Genomic DNA, 23,979 nt, shown 5'->3' on the forward strand with positions numbered 1-23,979 from the left:
CTTTGGGGGGTGAGACCAGAAGTGCTTTGGGGGGTGAGACCAGAACTGCTTTGGGGGGTGAGACCAGAACTGCTTTGGGGGGTGAGACCAGAACTGCTTTGGGGGGTGAGACCAGAACTGCTTTGAGGGGGTGAGACCAGAACTGCTTTGGTTAGTGAGACCAGAACTGCTTTGGTGGGTTAAGGCCAGAATTGTTGGGGGGGTGAGACCAGAACTGCTTTGGCGGGGGAAAGACCAGGACTGCTTTGGGGGTAGGACCAGAACTGCTTTGGGGGTAGGACCAGAACAGCTTTTGGGGGGTAACGACCAGAAGTGCTTTGGGAGGGGTAAGACCAGAACTGTTTTGGGGGGTAGTAAGGCCAGAAGTGCTTTGGGAGGGTAAAGACCAGAACTGCTTTGGAGGGGGGGTGAGACCAGAACTGCTTTTGTGGGGTGAGACCTGTACTGCTTTTGGGGGGGGAGGGTAAGAGCAGAACTGCTTTGGGGGGTTAAGACCAGAACTGCTTTGGTGGGATAAAGACCAGAACTGCTTTGGGGGGGTAAAGACCAGAACTGCTTTGGGGGGGTAAAGACCAGAACTGCTTTGGGGGGTAGTCAGGCCAGAAGTGCTTTGGGAGGGTAAAGACCAGGACTGCTTTGGGGGTAGGACCAGAACTGCTTTGGGGGGGGGGGTGGGTAAGACAGGACTGCTTTAAATACCACAGCAGACGTTGGGCAGCTCCTCTGTTTTACTTCTATTTCCTTTATGGCTCAAGAAGGAATCCTGCCCACCCTGGAGTGGACCCCAGTCCTGCTTCCCCTTCCAGCCCAGAACAAAAGGGAACATATTGCAGCCTAGCTGAGAGAGGAGAGCTGCTGCCTATTTCTTTAAATGTCACGTTAATGCCTCGTAATCAGCTTTAATTTTTAAAGAGACCCAGCCCCTCCTGTCCATTTCCCCTAATTCAGGACACGTGGAAGGTAAATGGCCTCTGCTTAAACCAGGACAGCAGCACCAGTGACAGCTGGAGAGCCTGTAAGGCTCAACTGCTTGATAACAGGAATGGATGTCAAAACTCACCAGGGGAGGGGAAATGGGGAGGGCAAGGGAGGTGCTGGAGATGCCGTGAGGTCATTGAGAAGCTGGGGGATCAGGCCAAGAGGAGCACGGCTCGTTTATTGGGTGGAAACTCAGGGAAACCACCAGGATTCAAGGAAAGGCTGGAAGTGATCGAACAGCAAAGGGCTCAGCAGAGACTCTCTGCCCCTAATGGAGTTGGCTTTCCTTTTAGGGTGCTCCTGACACCACCACAAGCACGCTGAGGAGGAAAGTCTTCTAGGGGATGGTGACAGATCAAGGAACTGAGTAAGTCCTGGTGTCTCCCCAGGGTGCTGCCTTCTCTCTTTGTGATCCTCAAAGGTGTATTTGGAACTAAAAAGGAGCCTGTAGACTTCATGTGAGGCTTGGGGGACAGAACAAGGACACAAAGCCACCCACCATGAGGCTCTCCTTGAGGTCCTCCATGGAGAGAGACCTGCAGGACATCCCAAATGCTCCTCACATAAAACCAATTTTCCCCCCAAGGAAATAGAACAACAGAGCCTGTGAGCCTCCTTACCCCAAAATCCAAACCATACCCAGATCCAAACCAATCTGTGGCTCCACTGAGGCCGCTCAAGAAGCTCTAACAGCACCACTCAAGTGCTGTGACATCCAACAGCTCCAACCTCCTGCTCAAACAGCTCAGACACAAACCGTGCCGGGTGGGTTGGGTGATGCCAGCTCCACGTATCACCACACGTAGGGAAAACCTGCCCATGGACACAGGCTGGGAGGGAGCTGTCTGAGTCACTATTTTTAGCCCCAGTTGGTGGGCAGACAAATCCTAAGCATCAGCAGCAGCCACCTTGTCAACAGTCCCAGGATGTCAAAGCAAAGCCCATGACAGCCCCGCGTCAGGACAGCCTGAGCTGACCACACAGCCAGGGCTGCCCAAGATTAGCACCCAGAAGTAATGTAGGACAGGAGCAAAAGCCATGAGAGCCATCAGGATGGGGTTAAAGCTGTAAGGGAAGCCCTGAAAGTGAGGGGAAAGTGTGGTGGGAAGGTTCTGTGCTAACGGAGCTGCGGTCTCGGGAATGGGAAATCACAGTCACAGAGCTGTAGGGGTGGGAAGGGACCTCCAGAGATCATGGGGTCCAACCCCCTGCCAAAGCAGGGTCCCTAGGACAGGTCACACAGGTCGGTGTCCAGATGGGGCTGGAATCTCTCCAGAGAAGGAGACTCCACACCCCCTGGGCAGCCTGTCCCAGGGCTCCCTCACCCTCACTGGCAAGAAGTTCTGCCCCACATTGGGGGGGAACTCCCTGTGCTCCAACTTGAGCCCATCGCCCCTTGTCCTGTCCCCAGAGACACTGAGCAGAGGCTGCCCATGGCCCCCTGGGTCCCACCCTTCAGCTCTTGAGAACCAGTGATCAGATCCCCTCTCGGGCTTCTTCTCTCCAGGCTGAACAGCCCCAGCTCCCTCAGCCTTTCCTCACAGGGGAGATGCTCCAGGCCTTTCATCATCTCTGTCCCTCCTCTGGACCCTCTCCAGGAGATCCCTGGCTTTCTATACCAGGGAATATATCCTGGGAATCTATACTTTGGCTGGGAATGACCTAGCAGCACCTTGCTGGCATCAAACCTGCAGCTGCTGTCCCATGATCTCAACACTGCATGGTCCTCACCACCCACACTGGGGGTGTGTGGAGATGGAAGGGGTGCAGATGCAGAGAGGGCTGTGCTGGAGCTGGGTACCCCCTCTCTACAGGACACACACAGGGAACTGCACATACGTGACACAGAGGAAGGTCATTTTAACCAAGGTTTGTGCCAGCACATTGTGCTCAGAGCACATCACAGCCCCATCACTGCCAGGAATTCCTTTCTCCACAGCAATTCATACTCTAGGAAACACCTCTCCCTGCTCCTGCACCCAGGAACTCACACACACACACACACACACACACACACACTTCAGCTCTCCCCACGGGCTGCCATCAGCCTCTCCTCTCCTCCCATCATCTGAAACACATCTGAAAAAGTGATTTCCCTCACTTCTCCTTCAGGTTGGGATGAAAAACTTGAAAAAACTTAACTCCTCCCTCCCTGCCTACTTATCTGCTTGGATATGGACTTTGCCAAGGTGCTAGTGACTCATTTGGATCCATCTTCCCTAAGGAGGGGATCCAACAGGAAAAGAGACCTGTTTCTTTTAAAAATCAATAATTGCAGCACATCAGCCTCCCAGTCTCCCCCCTTCTTTATTTTAAAGTCCTGCAAAAAAGCCACCAGTTACCCCAGTTACCAGCGGATCAGTGTGCAGCACCTCCCTGTCCCGAGGCATCTGAAAGCAGGAACAGGCAGTTCCCATCCCTGGGATCTCCCTCTGCTTTCAGGCTCTCTGGGAGACACACACAGCCCAGAGGACAGGATCTCAACTCCTGCCTTTCCCTTCTGGTTACACTTTCAAAGTGTAAACAGAGCTGGATGGGCAGCTCCAAGCCTGGAGGTGTCTCTGCTGTGAGAGGAGGGTTCCCCCATCTCCCATCTGCACAGCATAGGGTGGAGACAGGTGTCCACCTGACACCCTATTCATTTCAGCAGCCTCACCCAAAACTGAAGCCTTGGCAGCATTTAAACCACTCCTGATCCTGATTCTTCCATGGGGAGAGCTCCCCATCACCTGAAACACCACTATAGGCTTGTTTATCATACAATCATAGACTGGGCTGGGTTGGGAGGGACCCCAAGGGTCACAGAGCTCCAACCCCCCTACCACAGGCAGGGACACCAACCTCCAGGCCTGGAGCTACACAAGGGTGCCCAGGGCCCCAGCCAACCTGGCTTTGAACACCTCCAGGGACGGGGCACCCACCCCCTCTCTGGGCAGCCCCTTCCAGCCCCTCACCACTCTCTCTGCAAAAAACTTCCCCCTGATATCTCATCTCCCCCTTCCCTCCTCCAGCTTCATTCCAGCCCCCTTGTCCTGCCAGTCTCTGCCCTTTAACAAGCCCATTCCCCTCCTGTTCCTGGGGTCCCTTCAGGGACTGGAAGGTGCAATGAGGTCCCCCCACAGCCTTCTCTTCTCCAGGCTGACCCAGCCCAGCTCCCTCACCCTCTCTTCATAGGGGAGCAGCTCCAGCCCCCTGATCATCTTCATGGCTCCTCTGACCCCTCGCCAACAGCCCCACATCTTCCTTGTCCTGGGGCCCCAGCTCTGGACACAGGACTCCAGCTGGGGCCTGACAGGGCAGAGCAGAGAGGGACAATCCCCTCCCTGTCCCTGCTGGCCATTTATCCCACAGTGACTTGGAGGAGACGCTCTGGCTCCCGTACTGACGCCTTGTTTCCTCTGTTTACGAAAGCAGAGAGCTTGCTAATCCCTCTTTGCCCACGTCAGGATCCTAATGCTCTCCCAGGGCTTCCATCACAACTGGATAATCCCAGCTCACCCCCAGCTGTAGGCGCAGCTCCCCTTGGTTGTATCAGGAACCGGGTTGCACGGGTGAGACTCGCTGTAGGTTCCTCCCAGCACACACCACCTGTATGGCTGCTGTGCCACCACATCTGTGCTCCCAGGAGCCCCTCCAGCAGGTCAGGGAGGAGATACATCAGTAAAATGGGTTTTGGGGGCAGGAAGAAGAGCAGCAGTTGCAGCACACGAGGACTGAGGTGGACAAGCAAGGATCTCCTGGGTCTTGGGCTGCACCTATAGCTCAGGTCTGTCACATCAATTCCCTGATCACAGCTTGACTTCACCTCCTCCAGTGCCACTCCTCTTCCCAACACCAGCTCTTCCCACTGTTTCCCTTTCCATGCCCTGTTTTGGAAGCCCAGCTGGAGCTTGGAGCATATCACCCCTCTCACCTTCAAACTGGCCCTTCACAATGCCACACACTGTGTTGAACCACAACAACCCCAGGCTTGTGACAGCACCGTGGCCATTCCACCGAGCTTCCCTGGGCAGGGATTCTGCTCTGCCCTTCCCAGGCAGCCCTGTGCACTGCTGAGCCCTGCTTAGGCAAAAAGCCTCATCAATATTTAAAGAGGAAGCCAGGAAGCTGGTAGCCTGAGCTGCCTTCCAGCCCCTTGATCAGATCAATGGCAAACAAAAGGCTGCAGCATGAGGATGCTCCAGCCAGCGAGGCTGCAGGCTGGCACCCTCACCTCTCCCTCCCAACGCTGACTGAGCTTCTCTCCTCCAGCCCCAGCTGCCTGGGATGGCTCCAGCACTGACCCACCACCCAGAGCTGCCCACAGCACACACCAAAAGTGGTCCCAGTTTCCTCTTACCCACAGCAATCCCAGTTCCTGGCTAACTCCAGAACTCAGTGCTGTCACAACCCCCTTCACTTGCTTTGGACATGACTTCCCTTTAATTCCAGCCACTTAAGAATGAAACATCTGAGGCTCAAACCATGGGGGTCATGGGTTCCAGCATCCCCACTCAGAGCAGATGCTCCAGAGGAGCAAGGAAAACCACAGCACACTTAGCTAGTTTGGCACTGCCCAGGAGCAGGAGATCTCATTTCCCTCAGCTAGAAACATAACTGATCCCAAGATTACCCACAGCCCTTTCACAGTTCAGCCACGCTCCTGGGGTCCCTGCTCCCTGTGAGCCCTCACTTCTGAGACATCCAGAAGTTGTCTCTTTAAAGCTGCCTTGCTTCTTGATGATTATTCAGAGAACAGATGGGAAAAGAACCACATCAAGAGAGAAACATCAAAAATTAAGAGAGAATAATGACATCAGGCAGCTAAAATCAGGGATAAAACACCACACCTGACCTCAAGCAATTTCCTTAAATTACTGTTTCCTTTTTCCCCTGTCAATGAGGTAGGGATAAATTTATGTCCCTTCCAGGGAGAGTGGTGTGAGGAAGGGATTGGTATCCTTCAGCAATGACCCAGAGAGGGTAAAAGCATTCCTAGAGAGAAGTGTTTCTTGGAAATAGCCCCAAATTAAGACTTTGCAAGCAATAGTGAGCAGGGGGAATCTGTTGGTTAATGCCATTATGGCTCTGGCAGTCATTCTCCCTCTCTTCCTGCACCAGATCGCTCCCTGTTTCATCTCCTCCTGACAGGATGACACACAGAGCAGTTTTTGTCCCCACTGCATCATTTTGGGGGGGGGGTTGGACCCGCTGATCTCCTGAGGTCCCTCCCAACCCCTATGATTCTGTGATCAAATAACAGAGCACCAGTGTCCAGGAGGATGCTCACACTCCCACCCCCTTGGCTTCAGGGTACAGAGAAGGCAGACAAATCCTCCCAGCCAGTGCCAACGCTGAAAAATCCATCTGCTCTCTATCCCCAGACAAGAGACAGCAGGAATGGATACCCACATCTCCCTCCATCCCTAAGGGAGATATATTAGCTGGTTACGTAATCAAACTAACAGCATGGTGCTTCCAAGGACTCCAGCACTGACAAAAGCCCTTCCCCTTTAATACCACTGGAGATTAGAGCAAATCGAAGCAGAGTGGAAACAAGGAGAGGGGCTGAGGGTGAGGGTTTGCACAGAGGAAGATGCTGCAGTCTCTCCCTTTAATGCACTTGAAATCCCATCTGATTTCCAGCTCTGCTGCTAAAAAAAATAAAAGGAAAAGGGAAAAAAACCAACAAGCCCAGCCTGCATTAAACCTGGTATTGATGCTGGGTGAGAGGGGTAGAGTGACTCAGGAAGGGGGTGTGGAGGAGGAGGGATGTTTAGGGGAAGCATCCAGAGGAATCCAGACTGTGGAAGTGTTCTGGAAGCAGACCAGGAGGTGTTGGGGGTGCAGACCTGCTAAAGGACACTAACATGCTTTTATAAATCTGATTAGAGGCCGGTTTTGAGCATCCAGGGTCAGGTCCTTCCTTTGATACACACATCCTTTTATCCCCAAAGTGGAATAGAAAGCAATTCTGCTCTTCCCTCTCAATATCAGACGCTTTCCCAGCTCTGAGGACAGGGCTTTCACTTCATTCCTGCTCCCTCTTCAGGCTGGCTGACTCCACAGCAAGAGGCACCGAGTCCAACACCCCTGAGTAAAACAAACTCTTCTCTCCACCGTCCTATTTACTGCCACAAACTAAGTATCAGCGTTTCCAAACAAGCCCATTCCCTATGAGATGAGGGTCTGGATGGTCTCAGGGTCTCAGCCAACCAGGTTTCTGCTCTACACACAAGGTAAGAAGTCATCACTCCGTCACCCGGCTGCACAATCCGAGTCCAAACAGCCCCATCCTCATGGTGACACTTTACAACATCTCACCCAGAGCTTTTTGAGAGGTTGTTTTGACCCAAACCTTTCCATTTCACTGAAATAACCCAGGAGTTTCATCTCTGAACTTGGAAAGGTCCAGTGAGGGCATCAGGCAGAAGTACAACACAACTGGAGGCAGCGGATGAGCACCAGTACGTTCCAGTATTGGCTCTTGAACCAGTTTGTATGAACCTACTGTTTTCCCCACTACTGGTTAACTGCAAAAAGTGTCCAGATTTGGTAGAACAGACATTGGGATAATAGGTGGGAAATGCTACAGAGAATCCCTAAAAACTAAGTGATTGGCTATGGTGGCAAGATGGGAAAATAAAGCAGGAGACAGACAACCCCAGGCTGACCGCCGAGCGATGACTGGAAGGTGTCACCCAAGCAGAAAAGCAGCAGTTGCTCAAGAGCAGCCACCAAGCATAGAAATAAAAACAGCCTTGAGATAGGAAGGGAATGAGCAGAGAGTAGAACGTTGGTCATACTCTCTGCAGCTTCGCAGCGAAGCGTTTTGGGAGGTGAGCTTCTTATGGCACTGCCTAGCTGGCGTTAGTTGGCCAAGCTTTGTCCTCCCTGAGCACTGTACAGACAGGGAGTCAGGAGCAGATTTCCCACCCAAAATGAAGGTTAGATGCCAGCTGGCAGAAGGGAGGAGAAGAGCAGAACCACCAGCACTGTGGCAGTAAACAAGAGGTTAGTGCTACCATCTCATCTTGGGTTTTAACTCACAACTATCTGCAGTCACAACTATTCTACTAGCAAAAACCTGACTTTTCAAGCTAAAAAAAAAAAGAGAGGAAAAGCTCCTAGCTAAGAGCAAAGGAAACAAACAAAAAAAAATGGACAAAGAACTTTCCAACAGCCTTACCATTTGCATCTTGGACTCCAGTAAGTGCTCCTACTGCTGCTGCAGTTTCACCGGACAGGACAATTTGTCCTCCACCTTGGAGAGTGGCTTCAGCAAGCGTGGCTACTGCGTGGGCTGCTGCTTCACTGCAGGCACAGGGAAAGGAGAAAGAAGAATTAGGATGAGCAAGGAAGGAATTGTGGTCTGGTAGCATCTATTTTAACCAGGCATTGCACATCAAGAGAACAAATCCAGGAAGGAGGGATTCCTATTGGGCCCGAGATGAAGTTATCCAGAGCAGAAAATCTACCATGGAGGAGGAAGACATGGGAAGAAGATGTTCCCAGGGGCTTTTTTCAGCTTGCAGACCTCTTAAGTCAGAACATCCCTGCCTTTTTACCTTCACATCCTTCTGCTTGGGACTTTACTAAGAGCTTTTGGATGATCCAAGTTAAGTTTCTGGTATAAAACTCATCTTCTGGCACTGCCACATGCTGGGCTCCCTACAGATTTTGGAATTCTACCTGCTTCAGCCAGTTCACCTTGCAGTGAAACAGACCCAGGATCACATTCTGTATTCAGCTACTGTGGAGTATTTCACACCATCACAGAACTGTAGGGGTTGGAAGGGACCTCCAGAGATCTTCAGGTCCAACCCCCCTGCCAAAGCAGGGTCCCTAGGACAGGTCACACAGGTCGGTGTCCAGATGGGGCTGGAATCTCTCCAGAGAAGGAGACTCCACACCCCCTGGGCAGCCTGTCCCAGGGCTCCCTCACCCTCACTGGCAAGAAGTTCTTCCCCACATTGGGGGGGGAACTCCCTGTGCTCCAACTGGAGCCCATCGCCCCTTGTCCTGTCCCCACAGACACTGAGCAGAGGCTGCCCATGGCCCCCTGTGTCCCACCCTTCAGCTCTTGAGAACCAGTGATCAGATCCCCTCTCAGGCTTCTTCTCTCCAGGCTGAACAGCCCCAGCTCCCTCAGCCTTTCCTCCCAGGGGAGATGCTCCAGGCCTTTAATCATCATTAATCACAACTTAGGGGCATATAGGACCCTTCCCTTCCTACACCCTCAGCTGGGTATCCATGTCCTACATCAGGGACCACATCTGGACCATCAGGGTTGATTTGCTTAATCCCCATTAAATCCCAGGTAGACTTTTTCCCTCCACAACATCCTGCAGTGATGAGTTCCACCTTTAATTAGACACCATGTGAGGAGAAGTTGTATTCCAGCACTTGGGAGAACCAGCCCTTCAGTCTGGCCAGGCAGCCCTGAAGTTTGGTATCAGGAGAAACAGAAAACAACTGTTCCCTTTTCTTTTTCCTCCTGATTTCACAGACTTCCAGGAATCTCTTCCCCAAGCTGCAGAGTCACGGGCCACTTACTCCTCAAGGACTCCTCCTGGCTTCTAAACTGTCTTCTCCAGACTTTTTCTAAATTTAAGGAGTCTGTTTGAGGGGGAGGTGACTGTTTCTCACACGATTCAAGGTGTAGACACACCATGAGTTAGCCCAAAGATCTATTCCTGGCTTGTTCCTGAGCCTTTCCCTGCAATTCCTAATATTCACCATCCTCTTTTGGTGACATCTGCTCAGCAGTGATGAAACATTTGTGGAGGACAGTCCCCTGGATGGTTTCTGAGTGGGAACTGGGAGCAGAGTCAGTTCCTCAGGGAACATACAGGAGATAATTCATTGTGTCACACTTAGAATTGATTGACTTGTTGGTTATTTAGAGCACTATGAGCATCCCTCAGCAGCTGACCAGATTTCTCCAGACCTTCTAGGCCATTATTAGAATCACAAAGCATGTTGGGTGGGAAAGGGACCTTCCAAGCCCATCTAGTCCCACCCTTGCAGTGAGCAGGGACCCTGCGCACGGTGATCTTCTCACCACTGGAGTGAAAACCTAGAAGGAAACCCCATGCAGAGGTGCTTATAGAATCATAGAATAGAATCATAGAATGGTCTGGGTTGGAAGGGACCCCAAGGATCATAGAGCTCCAACCCCCCTGCCACAGGCAGGGATCACCAACCTCCAGGCCTGGAGCTACACAAGGTTGCCCAGGGCCCCAGCCAACCTGGCCTTGAACACCCCCAGGGATGGGGCACCCACCCCCTCTCTGGGCAGCCCCTTCCAGCCCCTCACCACTCTCTCTGCAAAGAACTTCCCCCCAATATCTCCTCTCCCCCTTCCCTCCTCCAGCTTCACTCCAGCCCCCTTGTCCTGCCAGTCTCTGCCCTTTAACAAGCCCATTCCCCTCCTGTTCCTGGGGTCCCTTCAGGGACTGGAAGGTGCAATGAGGTCCCCCCACAGCCTTCTCTTCTCCAGGCTGACCCAGCCCAATTCCCTCAGCCTTTCTTTGTAGGGCAGGTGCTCCAGCCCTCTAATCATCCTTGTGGCCCTCCTCTGAACCCTCTCCAACAGTTCCACATCCTTCTTGTATTGGGGGCCCCAGCTCTGGACACAGGACTCCAGCTGGGGCCTCACAGGGCAGAGCAGAGAGGGACAATCCCCTCCCTGTCCCTGCTGCCACCCCTCTGCTGATGGAGCCCAGGATACCATTGGCCCTACGAGCTGCAAGACCCACTGCTGGCTCATGTCAAGCTTCTCATCCACCAGAACCCCCAGGTCCTTCTCAGCAGGGCTACTCTCAAGAAGCTCTTCTCACAGGCTGTATCTTCAAGCCTTCCTCTCTCACCCCTACCTGTTGAGTGCCATGGTAACAGTTGCTCCTTGTTGCATCTCCTGAGATGCTGCCACTGCTGCTTCTGCTAAGGATGCCACCGCCTGCGTGGCCTCCGATGCCTGCGTCGTCTGGATGGTCATCTCACCCCCTTGTAGCGTTGCCCAGTTCTGCTCCACCTGTGAGGAGAAAGAAAAAGGAAGGGCCCTTGGATAAGATGTTACACCATGAAGGCACAGTTCCTTCCTAAAATGAGACAGCCAGACAGGATCAAGGGGTCTTTGCAGAACCCTGCGCATGCTCCGACTCGGAGAGAACAGGGGTGAAAGGGGGGAAGGTTGGGGTCCAGCTGAGAACATTGCCTGGCCCTACAACCCTCTACAAGCCACAGGTGAAGCTCTCCAGTCAGCCCATGCTTTTCATTGCTGTTGTGGTCTTTGCAAAACCCTGCACATGCTCTGACTCAGAGAGAGAGGGGTGAAAGGGGGAAAGGTTGGGGTCCAGCTGAGAACATTGCTGGGCCCTACAACCCTCTACAAGCCACAGGGGAAGCTCTCCAGTCAGCCCATGCTTTCCATTGCTGTTGTCCATATGTTCAGTCTTCAAAAAAGAACACACAGGTGGAAAGCACACCCCAAAAACCATCTAAGAAGCCTCTCAACCTCCCACAAACCCTCATCCAGCCATGTCTACAAGAAAACAGGAGAGCGTCGATCGTTGCTGTACTGGGGTTGCTGCCAGCCTGGACAGGTTATTAAGTAGCTGGAACCAGTTTCTGTGGAGCTGGAACCAGTGTGGTGGTTTAACCTGTAGCTACAACCACCATCCAACCCTTTGCTCACCCCCCTCCTGTGGTGGGATGGGGGGAGAGAAGTGAAAAGAAAAGGGGAAAGCTTGTGGGTTGAGATGGAGATGGTTTACTGGGGCAGGAAAGGAAGATGATGGTGATGATGATGATGGACAAACCAAGTGATGCTCAGCACAAGTGCTTCCCACCTGGAACTGATGCTTGGCCAGCCCACCTCCTGGCTCACCCCCCAAGGGACAGGCAGAGCATGATGTCATATGGTGTGGAACATCATCCCTGTGACCAGCTGGGTCAGCTGGCCTGGCCACGTCCCCTCCCAGCTCCTTGGGACCCTTCTCAGTGACAGGGCAGCATGAGGAGCTGCAAAGTCCTTGACTGCTTGGCAACAACTAAGATATGGGTGTGTTATCAGTGTTATTCAATTAACCCTCTCCCTGCCAAGACCAGGACATCCAGTGTGGATCACATCCCCCAGGAAAATGGGCTGCTGTGCTTGACTCGCTGGTTTTATTTATCTACAGCCAGTTGCTGTCAATTTAGGTATTTCCAGCCCTTGAGGGGCTCCAGGAGAGCTGGAGAGGGGCTGGTGCCCAGGGCAGGGAGGGTCAGGCCCAGGGGAACGGCCTTCAGCTGCAGGAGGGGGATGGAGAGGGGCTGGGAGGCAGAAATCCTTCCTGAGGAGGGGGGAGGCCCTGGCACAGGGTGCCCAGAGAAGCTGGGGCTGCCCTGGGATTCCTGGCAGGGTTCAAGGCTGATTTGGATGGGGCTGGGGGCACCCTGGGCTGGGGATGTGTGTCCCTGCCCATGGCAGGGGTGGGACAGAGTGAGCTTTGAGGTCACATCCCACCCAACCCAGCCTATGATTTTATGATGATTTTGGGGAACAGTCCATGTTCCCATTCAGGATTCACCATCTCTACAGCACTGGTGAACTGGGATGGGTTTGAGCCAACTGGAATTTCTTTGCAAGATGAAGATCTTCCCCTCCCATCACTGTTCTCATCCTCATAAACGTTGCAAGCCACCCACCAATCTTGCTGAGCCCCACAAAGAAGAATGCCACAGAAGGTAATTCAACCAAATAAAATCCCCTCAATTTGTTAAGATGGAGAAAGCCAATGAGCTCAAGGCTCCCCAGTAAAGGACAAGTACATTTTGCTGCCTTTGGGCAAGAAAAGGGTTAGTCCCATCACAGGGTGGGGAAGGAGAAAGAATCTAGGCAGAAGGATCCAAAGCAGGGAGGAAGGAGTGAGACAGTGCATCGTAAGGAGGAGAAATGAATTTGATTTTAAGAGAAGCAAAGTCTTTTTAGGAAGGATGGAACCAAGATTGAGTGCCCAGGGAGGAAGAAGTTACAGGTGGGAGAGGTCTTAAGGGAGTTGGATGGAGATGGTGGCACTCAACCATGTCAAAACTGAACTGAAGGAAGCCCAAGCTGGGAAAGACACCTGTCCCACCACCATGCAGAAGAGGAAGAGAGATTTTTTTTTCAAACACAGACTAGAGCCATGAGCCCACTGGGACATACAGCACCCTGCAAAGATCACAGAATGGTCTGGGTTGGAAGGGACCCCAAGGATCACAGAGCTCCAACCCCCCTGACACAGGCAGGGACACCAACCTTCAGCCCTGGAGCTACACAAGGCTGCCCAGGGCCCCAGCCAACCTGGCCTTGAACACCCCCAGGGATGGGGCACCCACCCCCTCTCTGGGCAGCCCCTTCCAGCCCCTCACCACTCTCTCTGCAAAGAACTTCCCCCCAATATCTCATCTCCCCCTTTCCTCCTCCAGCTTCACTCCAGCCCCCTTGTCCTGCCAGTCTCTGCCCTTTAACAAGCCCATTCCCCTCCTGTTCCTGGGGTCCCTTCAGGGACTGGAAGGTGCAATGAGGTCCCCCCACAGCCTTCTCCTCTCCAGGCTGAACCAGCCCAGTTCCCTCAGCCTCTCTTTGTAGGGAAGGTGCTCCAGCCCTCTCATCATCTTTGTGGCATCCTGACCTTTCCAAAGTTACCATCATAGAAACCCAGACTGGTCTGGGTTGGAAGGGACCCCAAGGATCACAGAGCTCCAACCCCCTTGTGTAGCTCCAGGCCACCAACCTCCAGGCCTGGAGCTATACAAGGTTGCCCAGGGCCCCAGCCAACCTGGCCTTGAATGATGTCCAAGCTGCTTCAGAACAGGGATGGCATAAGGGCCCAGAAAAGAAACGGGCATTGTCCAAGCCTTTCTCTACACTAACATGAAGGTTGTGCTTCCAAGATAGTAACAACCACTCCTGCTCCACACTATTCAGCATCCTAGAAGCACGTCAGCTCGCTCAGGGCTAACTCAGATCTTCACACAGCAGGACAAAGCATCCTTGAGAGGCTGCTGATCTACCTGTGTGGAGAAACTGCACCCATTCCTCAGAGCAACTTCACTTTTGTATCTTTATTTTATCTCAGCTACAGCTTAGACATTGTGTTCATGTCAGGAATCAGACACCCACGTTCCCCTGATTTCTATTTGGGCTGCTAAAGATCTCAAGAGAGAAAACTGGTTCTGAAAACCCCTCAAATCGGTTCCAAAGTACTTCAAGGTCATGGCCCCAGAGTCAGGAAGCTTCAACTGTGGGTCTGGGGTGGAAACAGGGTCTTGGGAGAGCAAAGCTGTTGTGTGCTGCCACCTGTCGCTGTGAAAGCCCCAGGCATGGAGCAGACCAGAGCTGGCCGTGCAAAAGACCCGCAGCCAGGGTTAAAGGTGCATTTAGGAGAGGAGAGGGTTAAAATAGAGTAAATTCTGAATAAAAACTCTCTGTGATCTTACAGGAGCAGTTTAACAAGGCCAGGGGCAGAGTGCTGCCCATGGGACATGACAACCCCCAGCAGCTCCAGGCTGGGGCAGAGCAGCTGGAGAGCTGCTGGGAGAAGGACCTGGGGGTGTGGGGTGAGCTCAGCCTGAGCAGGAGCCAGCAGTGTGCCAGGGGGGCCAGGAAGGCCAAGGGCAGCCTGGCTTGTGTCAGAGCCAGCGTGGCCAGGAGGGCTGGGGAGGGGATTGTGCCCCTGGGCTGGGCACTGGGGAGGCTGCAGCTGGAGTGCTGGGTCCAGTTCTGGGCTCCTCAGCACCAGAAGGACATGGGGGTCCTGGAGCGAGTGCAGAGAAGGGCAACCAGGCTGGGGAAGGGGCTGGAGGGCAAATCCTCTGAGGAGCAGCTGAGGGAGCTGGGGGTGTTGAGCCTGGAGAAGAGGAGGCTGAGGGGAGCCCTTCTCCCCACCTCCCCTGCCCTGCCAGGAGGGTGCAGAGAGGTGGGCGATGGTCTCTGCAGCCAGGGGCCAGGAGCTGGGCCAAGGGGCAATGGGCTGAAGCTGCCCCAGGGCAGGGTCAGCTCAGCTGGGAGGGCAAAGTTCTTCCCTGGCAGAGTTGTGGGGCTGTGGCACAGGCTGCCCAGGGAGGGGGCTGAGTCCCCAGCCCTGGGGGTGTTGAACAGAGGGGAGATGAGGTGCTCAGGGAGCTTGTTTGTCACAGGACAGGATCAGTTGGACTAGATGATCTTAAAGGGCTTTTGCAACTTTGTGATTCTGGGATTAAACACACACAAAACTGATTCAGGGCTTGATCCAAAATAAAAAGGGGAGGGTAGGCAGCAGAGCCCTGGGACAGGCTGCCCAGGGGGGTGTGGAGTCTCCTTCTCTGGAGGAGCCCCATCTGTACACCGACCTGTGTGACCTGTCCTAGGGACCCTGCTTTGGCAGGGGGGTTGGACCTGATGATCTCTGGAGGTCCCTTCCAACCAACCCCAATGATTCTGTGAGTCAGTGAAATTGGAGTGTTCTGATTTAGGAATTATATATCAAAGTCCTTCTGAAGAAAGCAAACTCACAACTTTTACACTCTCATCCTCATGAAATTACCTCAATATCACAGCTCTCATCAATCAGTGGAAAAGGAATATATATCCTTCCAGCATTTTCATATCTGTAAGAAAGAGTCCACCAACATGCAACAGCCAAACAAAGAGGTGGAAGAAGGAACCATAGACAGTTTGAATTGTGTGGGAAACACTACAGTTGAAGAAGATCTCCTGCTGGCAGTGTGATAGCTAACAGATCAATCTACTAGCTCTATAAGGAGAGTTTACTTACAGTATGGTGCTACAGCTTTGTATTATAGGTGTTTAACTGGCCTATATTAGTATTTGCTAGCATTTGGTAGCATTCCTCTGGCATCTAAAGACTTCAGCCAAATAATACAAATAATAATTGCCACAGCTAATTGAGTTTTCAATGGAAAGGACTTTGCTGAGTTGTAAACCAGTGGAAGGATCCACAGCAAACAGACCAATGGCTCCACACTACCCCCTGTCATCCCAGTACTGCACATTCCCACAGCTCCTTCTGGGATTTACTCACAACACCCCCCTCCCAAAAGGGACAGTCCCAATCAATCCAGAGATCAGCAGCCAAAGACAGATGGGATGTGCCCACAAAATACCCCCAGCATCACTCCCAACCCCGCACCGGCTGCTCGGAACGAACGCGGGTCGTTAAGTCTTAACGTGCTACAGCAAAGTAATTTATAGGAAGTATCAAAAAATAATGATATGAAACTCAGAATTGGGGCTTCCATCATGACTGTGGTCACACAGCCCTGAGCCAACCTGACAGTGGTCATTATATATGATATAAAATCCTATCGAGTCTCGTGTTCGTTAACCCTTCACACTGCAGGGTGGGGCAGCAGTGCTCTGGGGTTTTCTGCCACTGCTTAAATTCTAGGTGGTGTTTAAGTTCCTTCAAGTTCAGACAGGACAGTTCTGGGCTGAACATGACCCCAGGTCCTTACCTCTCCATCAGCCACTGCAGAGTAATTGACTTGTGCGACGGTAACTGTTGTAGGCAACTCGGAGGCATCGGCCAGCGTGGCAACGGTAGCACCAGTGCCCACCTAGGGAAGTCAACAACAGGCAGATGAAGATACAGTTAATTGAAGGGAGATGTCCATGAATTATCAGGCAAAGGGACACTGGAATGAGTGGACCATGAAGGATAACGGTAGTTGGAGAGCTCATGGAAGAGAGAAAGCCTCAGTCGGCATTGGTGAGGCTGCAGCTGGAGTGCTGGGTCCAGTTCTGGGCTCCTCAGCACCAGAAGGACATGGGGGTCCTGGAGTGTGTTCAGAGAAGGGCAACCAGGCTGGGGAAGGGGCTGGAGGGCAAATCCTCTGAGGAGCAGCTGAGGGAGCTGGGGGTGTTGAGCCTGGAGAAGAGGAGGCTGAGGGGAGCCCTTCTCCCCACCTGCCCTGCCCTGCCAGGAGGGTGCAGAGAGGTGGGCGATGGTCTCTGCAGCCAGGGGCCAGGAGCTGGGCCAAGGGGCAATGGGCTCAAGCTGCCCCAGGGCAGGGTCAGCTCAGCTGGGAGGGCAAAGTTCTTCCCTGGCAGAGTTGTGGGGCTGTGGCACAGGCTGCCCAGGGAGGGGGCTGAGTCCCCAGCCCTGGGGGTGTTGAACAGAGGGGAGATGAGGTGCTCAGGGAGCTGGGGCAGCACAGGACAGGGACGGTTGGACTCGATGGTCTTAAAGGTCTTTTCCAACCTGGGGATTCAGCCCTGAGTCCTCCTCTGTACAATGCTGTCAGAGCATCGTACCACAGGGGCCACCATGAGGGTAAATTCATATCTGGGGTGTCTGATATACAGAAATCACACTTGAGGTGTGGGATGAAGAGCAGCCTGCACAGACACAGCCGAAGCCGTAGGTGAAGATACGTTTCATGGCTGTGAAGAATCACAGGATCATCGAGTGTGTTGGGTGGGAAGGGACCTTCCAAGGCCATGTAGTCCCACCCTGCAGTGAGCAGGGACATCTTCACTAGATTAGGTTGCATAGAACTTCATCTACCCTGATCTTGAATGTTTCCAGGGTTGGGGATTCCACCACCTCTCTGGGCAACCTGGGTCACCCTCAGAGGGAAGAACTTCTTCCTCAGGTCTCATCTAACCCTGCACTGCTTTAGTTTAAAATATTGTCCCTTGTCCTATCGCTCCATGCCTTGGGAACAGTCCTTCCCAGCTTTCCTGCAGGTTCAGCTGGGGAAAGTTCAGGGACAGGAAGGGGCTGTAAGGTCCCCCCAGAGCCTTCTCTTCTCCAGGCTGAACCAGCCCAACTCTCCCAGTCTGGCTTCACAGCAGAGCTGCACCAGCCCTTGGGTCATGTTTGTGGCTCCTCTGGATGTGCCCCAACAGCTCCATGTCCTTCTTGTGCTGAGGGCTCCAGAGCTGGACCCAGCACTGCAGGTGAGGTCTCCCCAGAGCAGAGCAGAGGGGCAGAATCCCCCCTCTCAACCTGCTGCCCACACTCCTTGGGATGCAGCCCAGGATGGGGTTGACCTTCTGGGATGTGAGCACCCATGGTTGGCTCACATCCAGCTCTGCATCCATCAGGACCCCCAAGTCCTTTTCCTCAGGGCTGCTCTCCATCACATCACCCCCAACCTGTGCTGGTAGCCAGGACTGTCCTGATCTAAGGGCAGGGCCTCACACTTGGCCTTGCTGAACTTAAGTTCAAGTGGTGGTACTGCATTTCTTTGTTTAACTTAAAGGAAGGCAGTCCCACTACCTCTCCTCCCATCACTTCATCCCATTGCCACCACAGGCATTGTGCAGCCACACCATGAACTGCATTTGTTCCAAAATGGGTTTGTTAAATCCAGGTCAATCACTGAATCGCTGGACCAAATAGCTGCAGAAATATCTGAGCAGGACAACAAGGGATGGGAGTGGGGAAGAGAGGGCATGGGGCTCCTTCTCTGGGAGCACTGGGTTAACAAGCCTGAAGGCTGAGACAGATAAAGACAAAATCTTGAAGGGGAAGTTAAGCTGTGGAAAGGAGTTTGCTCTACGCCACCTCCACGACATCAGCAGTGCTGGAAAAGCAAAAGCCAAAGGGTTCCACTCACCTGGATGAGGGACACGGTGCCATCAGGGTTACTGAAGGTCTGTACCACTGTCTGTGAGGGCACCAAGTGTGCTATACTGTGTGTGGTGGTGGTTTGCTGCTGTGTCTGCTGATCCTCAAAGGCGTAGAGCAGGTCTTCGCGCCCATGCTGCTTGTAGCAGTTCTTCACGATGGTCCGCAACGCTTGGGTCCATGACACCTGCCAGCAGAATGCCAAAATGGGAGTGAAGACTCAGGGGGAGAAGGTTTTCTGAACCACCACGACCTGCACACTCATCTTCACTGGGTTTTACTGGGTGGTTTTCAACAAACAGAGGGGTTGGGGTCATCTTTCCTCACCTCCTCCCTTTTCCCAAGGCTCAGAAGATACACTCTGCCTTGTGCTGACACAGCACATCTGGCCAAGGGGAAAGGAAGCTCCTCAGATGACATCTAGTCCAACAGCTTGCAAGAAATTCTAATGAAGGGATTGGGGCTCACAAGTAGAAAGATCATCCCTACCTAGGAAAACACCTACTGCCACAGCATCATTTCCAGGCTCCTTAGACATCCCTCCCAACCCAACCAGACCTACACCAGCCTCTACAAGTCCTTCCCCTTGATTATCTTTGTGCCAGGTTGGTAGAAACATCACCTGCATGCAGGATCCACAGCTCTAACTGGCACCCAAGACTTCTTCACCCATTTCTTTCATGGTTTCCTGGCTCCACCACACACCTTTGACTGCTCCCCTTCAGGTACAAAGGTGCCTTCTGCTCAGGGTGGGCCAGGATCCCTTCAAAGGCTTCATGAGGCCATGACACAGACTCTACAGCAAACGACCTGCAGACTTGGAGAGCAGAGCCAGCACAGCTTGTGCAGACTCTTTTATAAGGCCAGAGAGGTGAGCAGGTCCTGCAGCTACCAAAAATGGGTCCTGCTGAAGGAGGATATGTGGTGTTTGTTGCACAAACCCAGCAGGGACAGTGCAGACCAAAGGCTACACCTCTCTGATCTCGTTGCTCTCCCAAGGCTGGATGTGTGACACCAAGTCAAGGAAGGGTCAATGTCATAGTTTCTTCTCTTACTCAAGGGGAAAATGATTCCCACAGGAACAGGTCTCAAGCTCCAGAAACTCAATTTGAAGGCAGACATGGGATACACACCCTCTGCTTCTGTTCCTCTGTGCGGACATCGCTGCGAACGTTGGCCCATGGAATGTCCTCAGGCCACCAGATAGGCTTGCAGCTCTCCTTGCCCCAGCCTGGTTTGCCACGACCTGTGGAATACTTCAGCATCTCTGGGATGAAAGCTCGCAGCTGAGCCTGGAACAAACCACATCAGAGGGTTGTAAACCTTTTAGGAACTCATCTCTAGTAGCTTTGAGGTGCAAGGTACAAAGTTGTGACATTGAACTTCCATCCTGTTGGAACCATCAACTGGAAGATGCTTGAATGCTTAAAGATGACGAACAAATACTTAACCATCTTACCACAGAAGAACTTTAAGATCATCAAGTTCCTGTCCTGTGCTGACCCAGATCCCTGAGCACCTCATCTTCCCCCTGTTAAACACCCCCAGGGCTGGGGACTCAGCCCCCTCCCTGGGCAGCCTGTGCCACAGCCCCACAACTCTGCCACGGAAGAACTTTGCCCTCCCAGCTGAGCTGACCCTGCCCTGGGGCAGCTTGAGCCCATTGCCCCTTGGCCCAGCTCTTGGCCCCTGGCTGCAGAGACCATTGCCCACCTCTCTGCACCCTCCTGGCAGGGCAGGGGAGGTGGGGAGAGGGCTCCCCTCAGCCTCCTCTTCTCCAGGCTCAGCACCCCCAGCTCCCTCAGCTGCTCCTCAGAGGATTTGCCCTCCAGCCCCTTCCCCAGCCTGGTTGCCCTTCTCTGCACTCGCTCCAGGACCCCCATGTCCTTCTGGTGCTGAGGAGCCCAGAACTGGACCCAGCACTCCAGCTGCAGCCTCCCCAGTGCCCAGCCCAGGGGCACAAGCCCCTCCCCAGCCCTCCTGGCCACGCTGGCTCTGACACAAACCAGGCTGCCCTTGGCCTTCCTGGCCCCCCGGGCACACTGCTGGCTCCTGCTCAGGCTGAGCTCACCCCACACCCCCAGCTCCTTCTCTGCCTGACAGCTCTCCAGCCAGTCTCAGCCAACCTGTAGGTTTGGCTCCATTCACCACAAATCTTTGGACCCAGCCACAGAGGGCATCCAGTTGCCCGGCACAAAACCAGTTAAAGCTCCTTCCCAGCACCATGTGCTGCCAGCCGTGCTCCTTGTTACCAGATGGATTAATTACTGGTCCCAGGGAGTTCAGAGGCTCAAGCCACTCAAGGCACTTGTTAAGGAGGGTTTGCCTTTAATCCCCCAGGGAGACAATCAGCAGCAGCGTGACAACCTGCTCCAGCGCGAGGACTTCTCTAATTAGTGCCGTAACGAGAGCTCATCTGAGCAGCTCACACAGCTCCAACACTGAGACAAAGACCCTGTGTTTCTCCAGAAGGAATCAGCAGGACTGATTTGTTCTTCTGGCTCCATCCATGAACCACCCAAACCCTCTGAAATCCCTGCTGAAGAACACCCCAACACCAACGTCCCCAAACCAAAGAGCTCGCTCCAATCTGCACGCTCACCCACCCTGCTGAGGGCTCAGTCTCCAGCTTGGAGGGGTTGAGGGAAACCACAAGATGTTTCTTTGACATCCTTTGGTAGGCAGACCCAGTGTCTTCAAAGTATTAGTGCTAAGATCAAGTGTGGGTGGTACAGAGCTAATCCCACAGACACCCGCCCTCCAGCACAAGGAAGGAGATGATGTCCTGTGTGTGGAGCACCCAAAACTGCTCTGGCCTTAAGGGTCAAGTCCTGCTGAGGAAAGTGGGTTGTAGAAAGGAATAAAACCCATGGGAGGAATTGTTCTACTTGTCCTAAAACCCCCAGCTCCCTCCTGGCAGGGCAGGGGAGGTGGGGAGAAGGGCTCCCCTCAGCCTCCTCTTCTCCAGGCTCAGCACCCCCAGCTCCCTCAGCTGCTCCTCAGAGGATTTGCCCTCCAGCCCCTTCCCCAGCCTGGTTGCCCTTCTCTGCACTCGCTCCAGGACCCCCATGTCCTTCTGGTGCTGAGGAGCCCAGAACTGGACCCAGCACTCCAGCTGCAGCCTCCCCAGTGCCCAGCCCAGGGGCACAATCCCCTCCCCAGCCCTCCTGGCCACACTATTTCTGACACAAGCCAGGATGCCCTTGGCTTTCCTGGGCACACTGCTGGCTCCTGCTCAGGCTGAGCTCACCCCACACCCCCAGGTCCTTCTCTGCCTGACAGCTCTCCAGTCACTCTGCCCCCAGCCTGTAGCACTGCGTGGGGAAATGCATGCTCAGGCTTAGCAAAGGCTTTATTTCCCTCAAGACCACCAGGGAAGCAGAGCAATTAAGAGGAGAGTTATTTTCACCTCGTCGTTGAGGAGCTAACTCCTCTACCACCCACCTGCTGACACCGAAAGCAGCGGCCTCGCTTCTCCACTCCTCACGACACACCTCTTAATTGCACTGCCCAATTATATTTATAAACATTTTGGTTTCCACAGGGCTTTGTGCAACTTTGTTGGGAAAAATAACCCAAAAAGCTTATTTCTTGTTAGCAAATGCAAAGAACTTGGGGGGCAGCTCCAGGAATCAAGGTTCCTATGTCTAAAAAAGATCTGAGGGCACCTCTAGCTGTGCAAGAGGTTGTGGTGATGGAGTAGGAGTTATCATTGGTTTACATCTTCATCAATGACCTTGCTGATGGAATAGCATCCACCCCCAGCAAGTCCAACCATGATCCAAAGGTGGGAGGAGTGTGACATGCAAGGACACTGTGCTGCCATCCAGAGAGACCTGGCCAGGCTGCAGAGCTGGGCAGGGAGAAACCAGATGAGGTTCAACAAGAGCAAGTGGAGAGTCTGGCACCTGGGAAGGAATAAGGGCTGGAATCAGGACAGGCTGGGGGGAGCTGCTGGAGAGGAGCTCTGAGGAGAAGGACCTGGGGGTCTTGGTGGGTGACAGGGTGCCATGAGCCAGCAGTGTGCCCTGGGGGCTGAGAGAGACAATGGGATCCTGGGGGCATCAGGAGGAGTGTGGGCAGCAGGTGACAGGAGGGGATCCTCCCCCTCTGCTCTGCCCTGCTCAGGCCCCACCTGGAGTGTTGTGTCCAGTGCTGGGCTCCCTGGGATAAAAAAGCCAGGGATCTCCTGGAGAGAGTCCAGAGGAGGGACAGAGATGCTGAAAGGCCTGGAGCATCTCCCCTGGGAGGAAAGGCTGAGGGAGCTGGGGCTGTTCAGCCTGGAGAGAAGAAGCCTGAGAGGGGATCTGATCAATGGTTCTCAAGAGCTGAAGGGTGGGACCCAGGGGGACATGGGCAGCCTCTTCTCAGTGTCTGTGGGGACAGTATTCAATCTCATTCACCCCCACACATTTCTAGCTCCCATTTCTTTCCACCAGCAACAGCTCATTCACTCTGTTCCTTCTTCAGAGCCCACGTGTGAGTAAAAGCACCCCCAGCTTCACTACCCCCACGGTGCTGGGATGGCCTCCCTCAGGTGAGCAAAGCTCCACACAGATGTCTCCTCCTCATTGTAAGTCCTAGGTTCTTCTCTTGCTGCTCCTCAGCTTAGTCCCTACAACAACTATGCCACAAAGAAGTCAGACAAACACAAACCTTTTGTTTCCCAACACAAATGAACTCAGAGCCAAGTGTCTCTGATCTTCTGGTGGCCTCTAACTTTACCTTAGAAGTTTAAATGTTTCCAATTTTTAACTTTCCCATGTCCATGGGATACAAACCCATGGAACAAACAGCTCTCACAGGTACCACCTTTCACAGTGGCTTAAAAATCAAGCAACCAAGTTTTGTCCTACGTTGTCATGGGCCAGGAACACCATGTACTACCAGCCAAGGCACTGTAGATTTCTTTGTGATGTTTTATTAGAAGTGTGAGCTTATCTGATGCCACCTAAGTAATGGAAAGAGTGTTCTGAGCAGAATGGGATCCCTTCTGCAGAGCACTAAGGAAATCAGTATGTCTTTGGGCTACTACACCACCTCTTTGGATGATGCCCAAAGCCTCAGACCCTCCCATCTGGCTACTCCCTCTGAAGAAGCTGGATTTCTGTATTTAGAAGCTGTTGTGGTGCATCAGACTGAGTGTATCCAGAGTCCCCAGCAAAACACACCCCAGGAGAAGGAGGTTTCACTCTTCCACACTGAGGGAGCTTCCCCAGGGTTGCTCACACCACTTTCTCCTAGCAATAAGGAGGTTAGCAATGGGCTGGAGAGAAAGCATACTCCACATGGCCAGAGGAGATGTCTCCCTGTCTCCATCAGGAGTATGGATCTGATCTGGAGTTAAGCCTCTGGTAAGTTCCCCTCTGCTCCAACCCACTGGAGAAAAGAGAGAAGGGAACAAACCAGAGCACAG

At 53.3% G+C, this 23,979-nt stretch overlaps 1 protein-coding gene across 1 annotated transcript in view; it reads right to left on the bottom strand.

The window, feature by feature from the left end:
- Positions 1-23,979, bottom strand: part of NRF1 (nuclear respiratory factor 1) — a gene marked incomplete at its 5' end in the record, with an annotated part of 60,787 nt that overhangs the window by 24,623 nt on the left and 12,185 nt on the right. Inside the window, 5 exons of the mRNA XM_084280382.1 lie at positions 8,147-8,271; positions 10,836-10,993; positions 16,444-16,545; positions 18,553-18,750; positions 19,697-19,855. Of these exons, the coding sequence (XP_084136508.1) occupies positions 8,147-8,271; positions 10,836-10,993; positions 16,444-16,545; positions 18,553-18,750; positions 19,697-19,855 (742 nt within the window). The remainder of the gene's footprint in view (positions 1-8,146; positions 8,272-10,835; positions 10,994-16,443; positions 16,546-18,552; positions 18,751-19,696; positions 19,856-23,979) is intronic.

Source organism: Gallinula chloropus (assembly GCF_964237585.1).
Source record: "Gallinula chloropus genome assembly, chromosome: 1".
NCBI classification, from domain to species: domain Eukaryota; kingdom Metazoa; phylum Chordata; class Aves; order Gruiformes; family Rallidae; genus Gallinula; species Gallinula chloropus.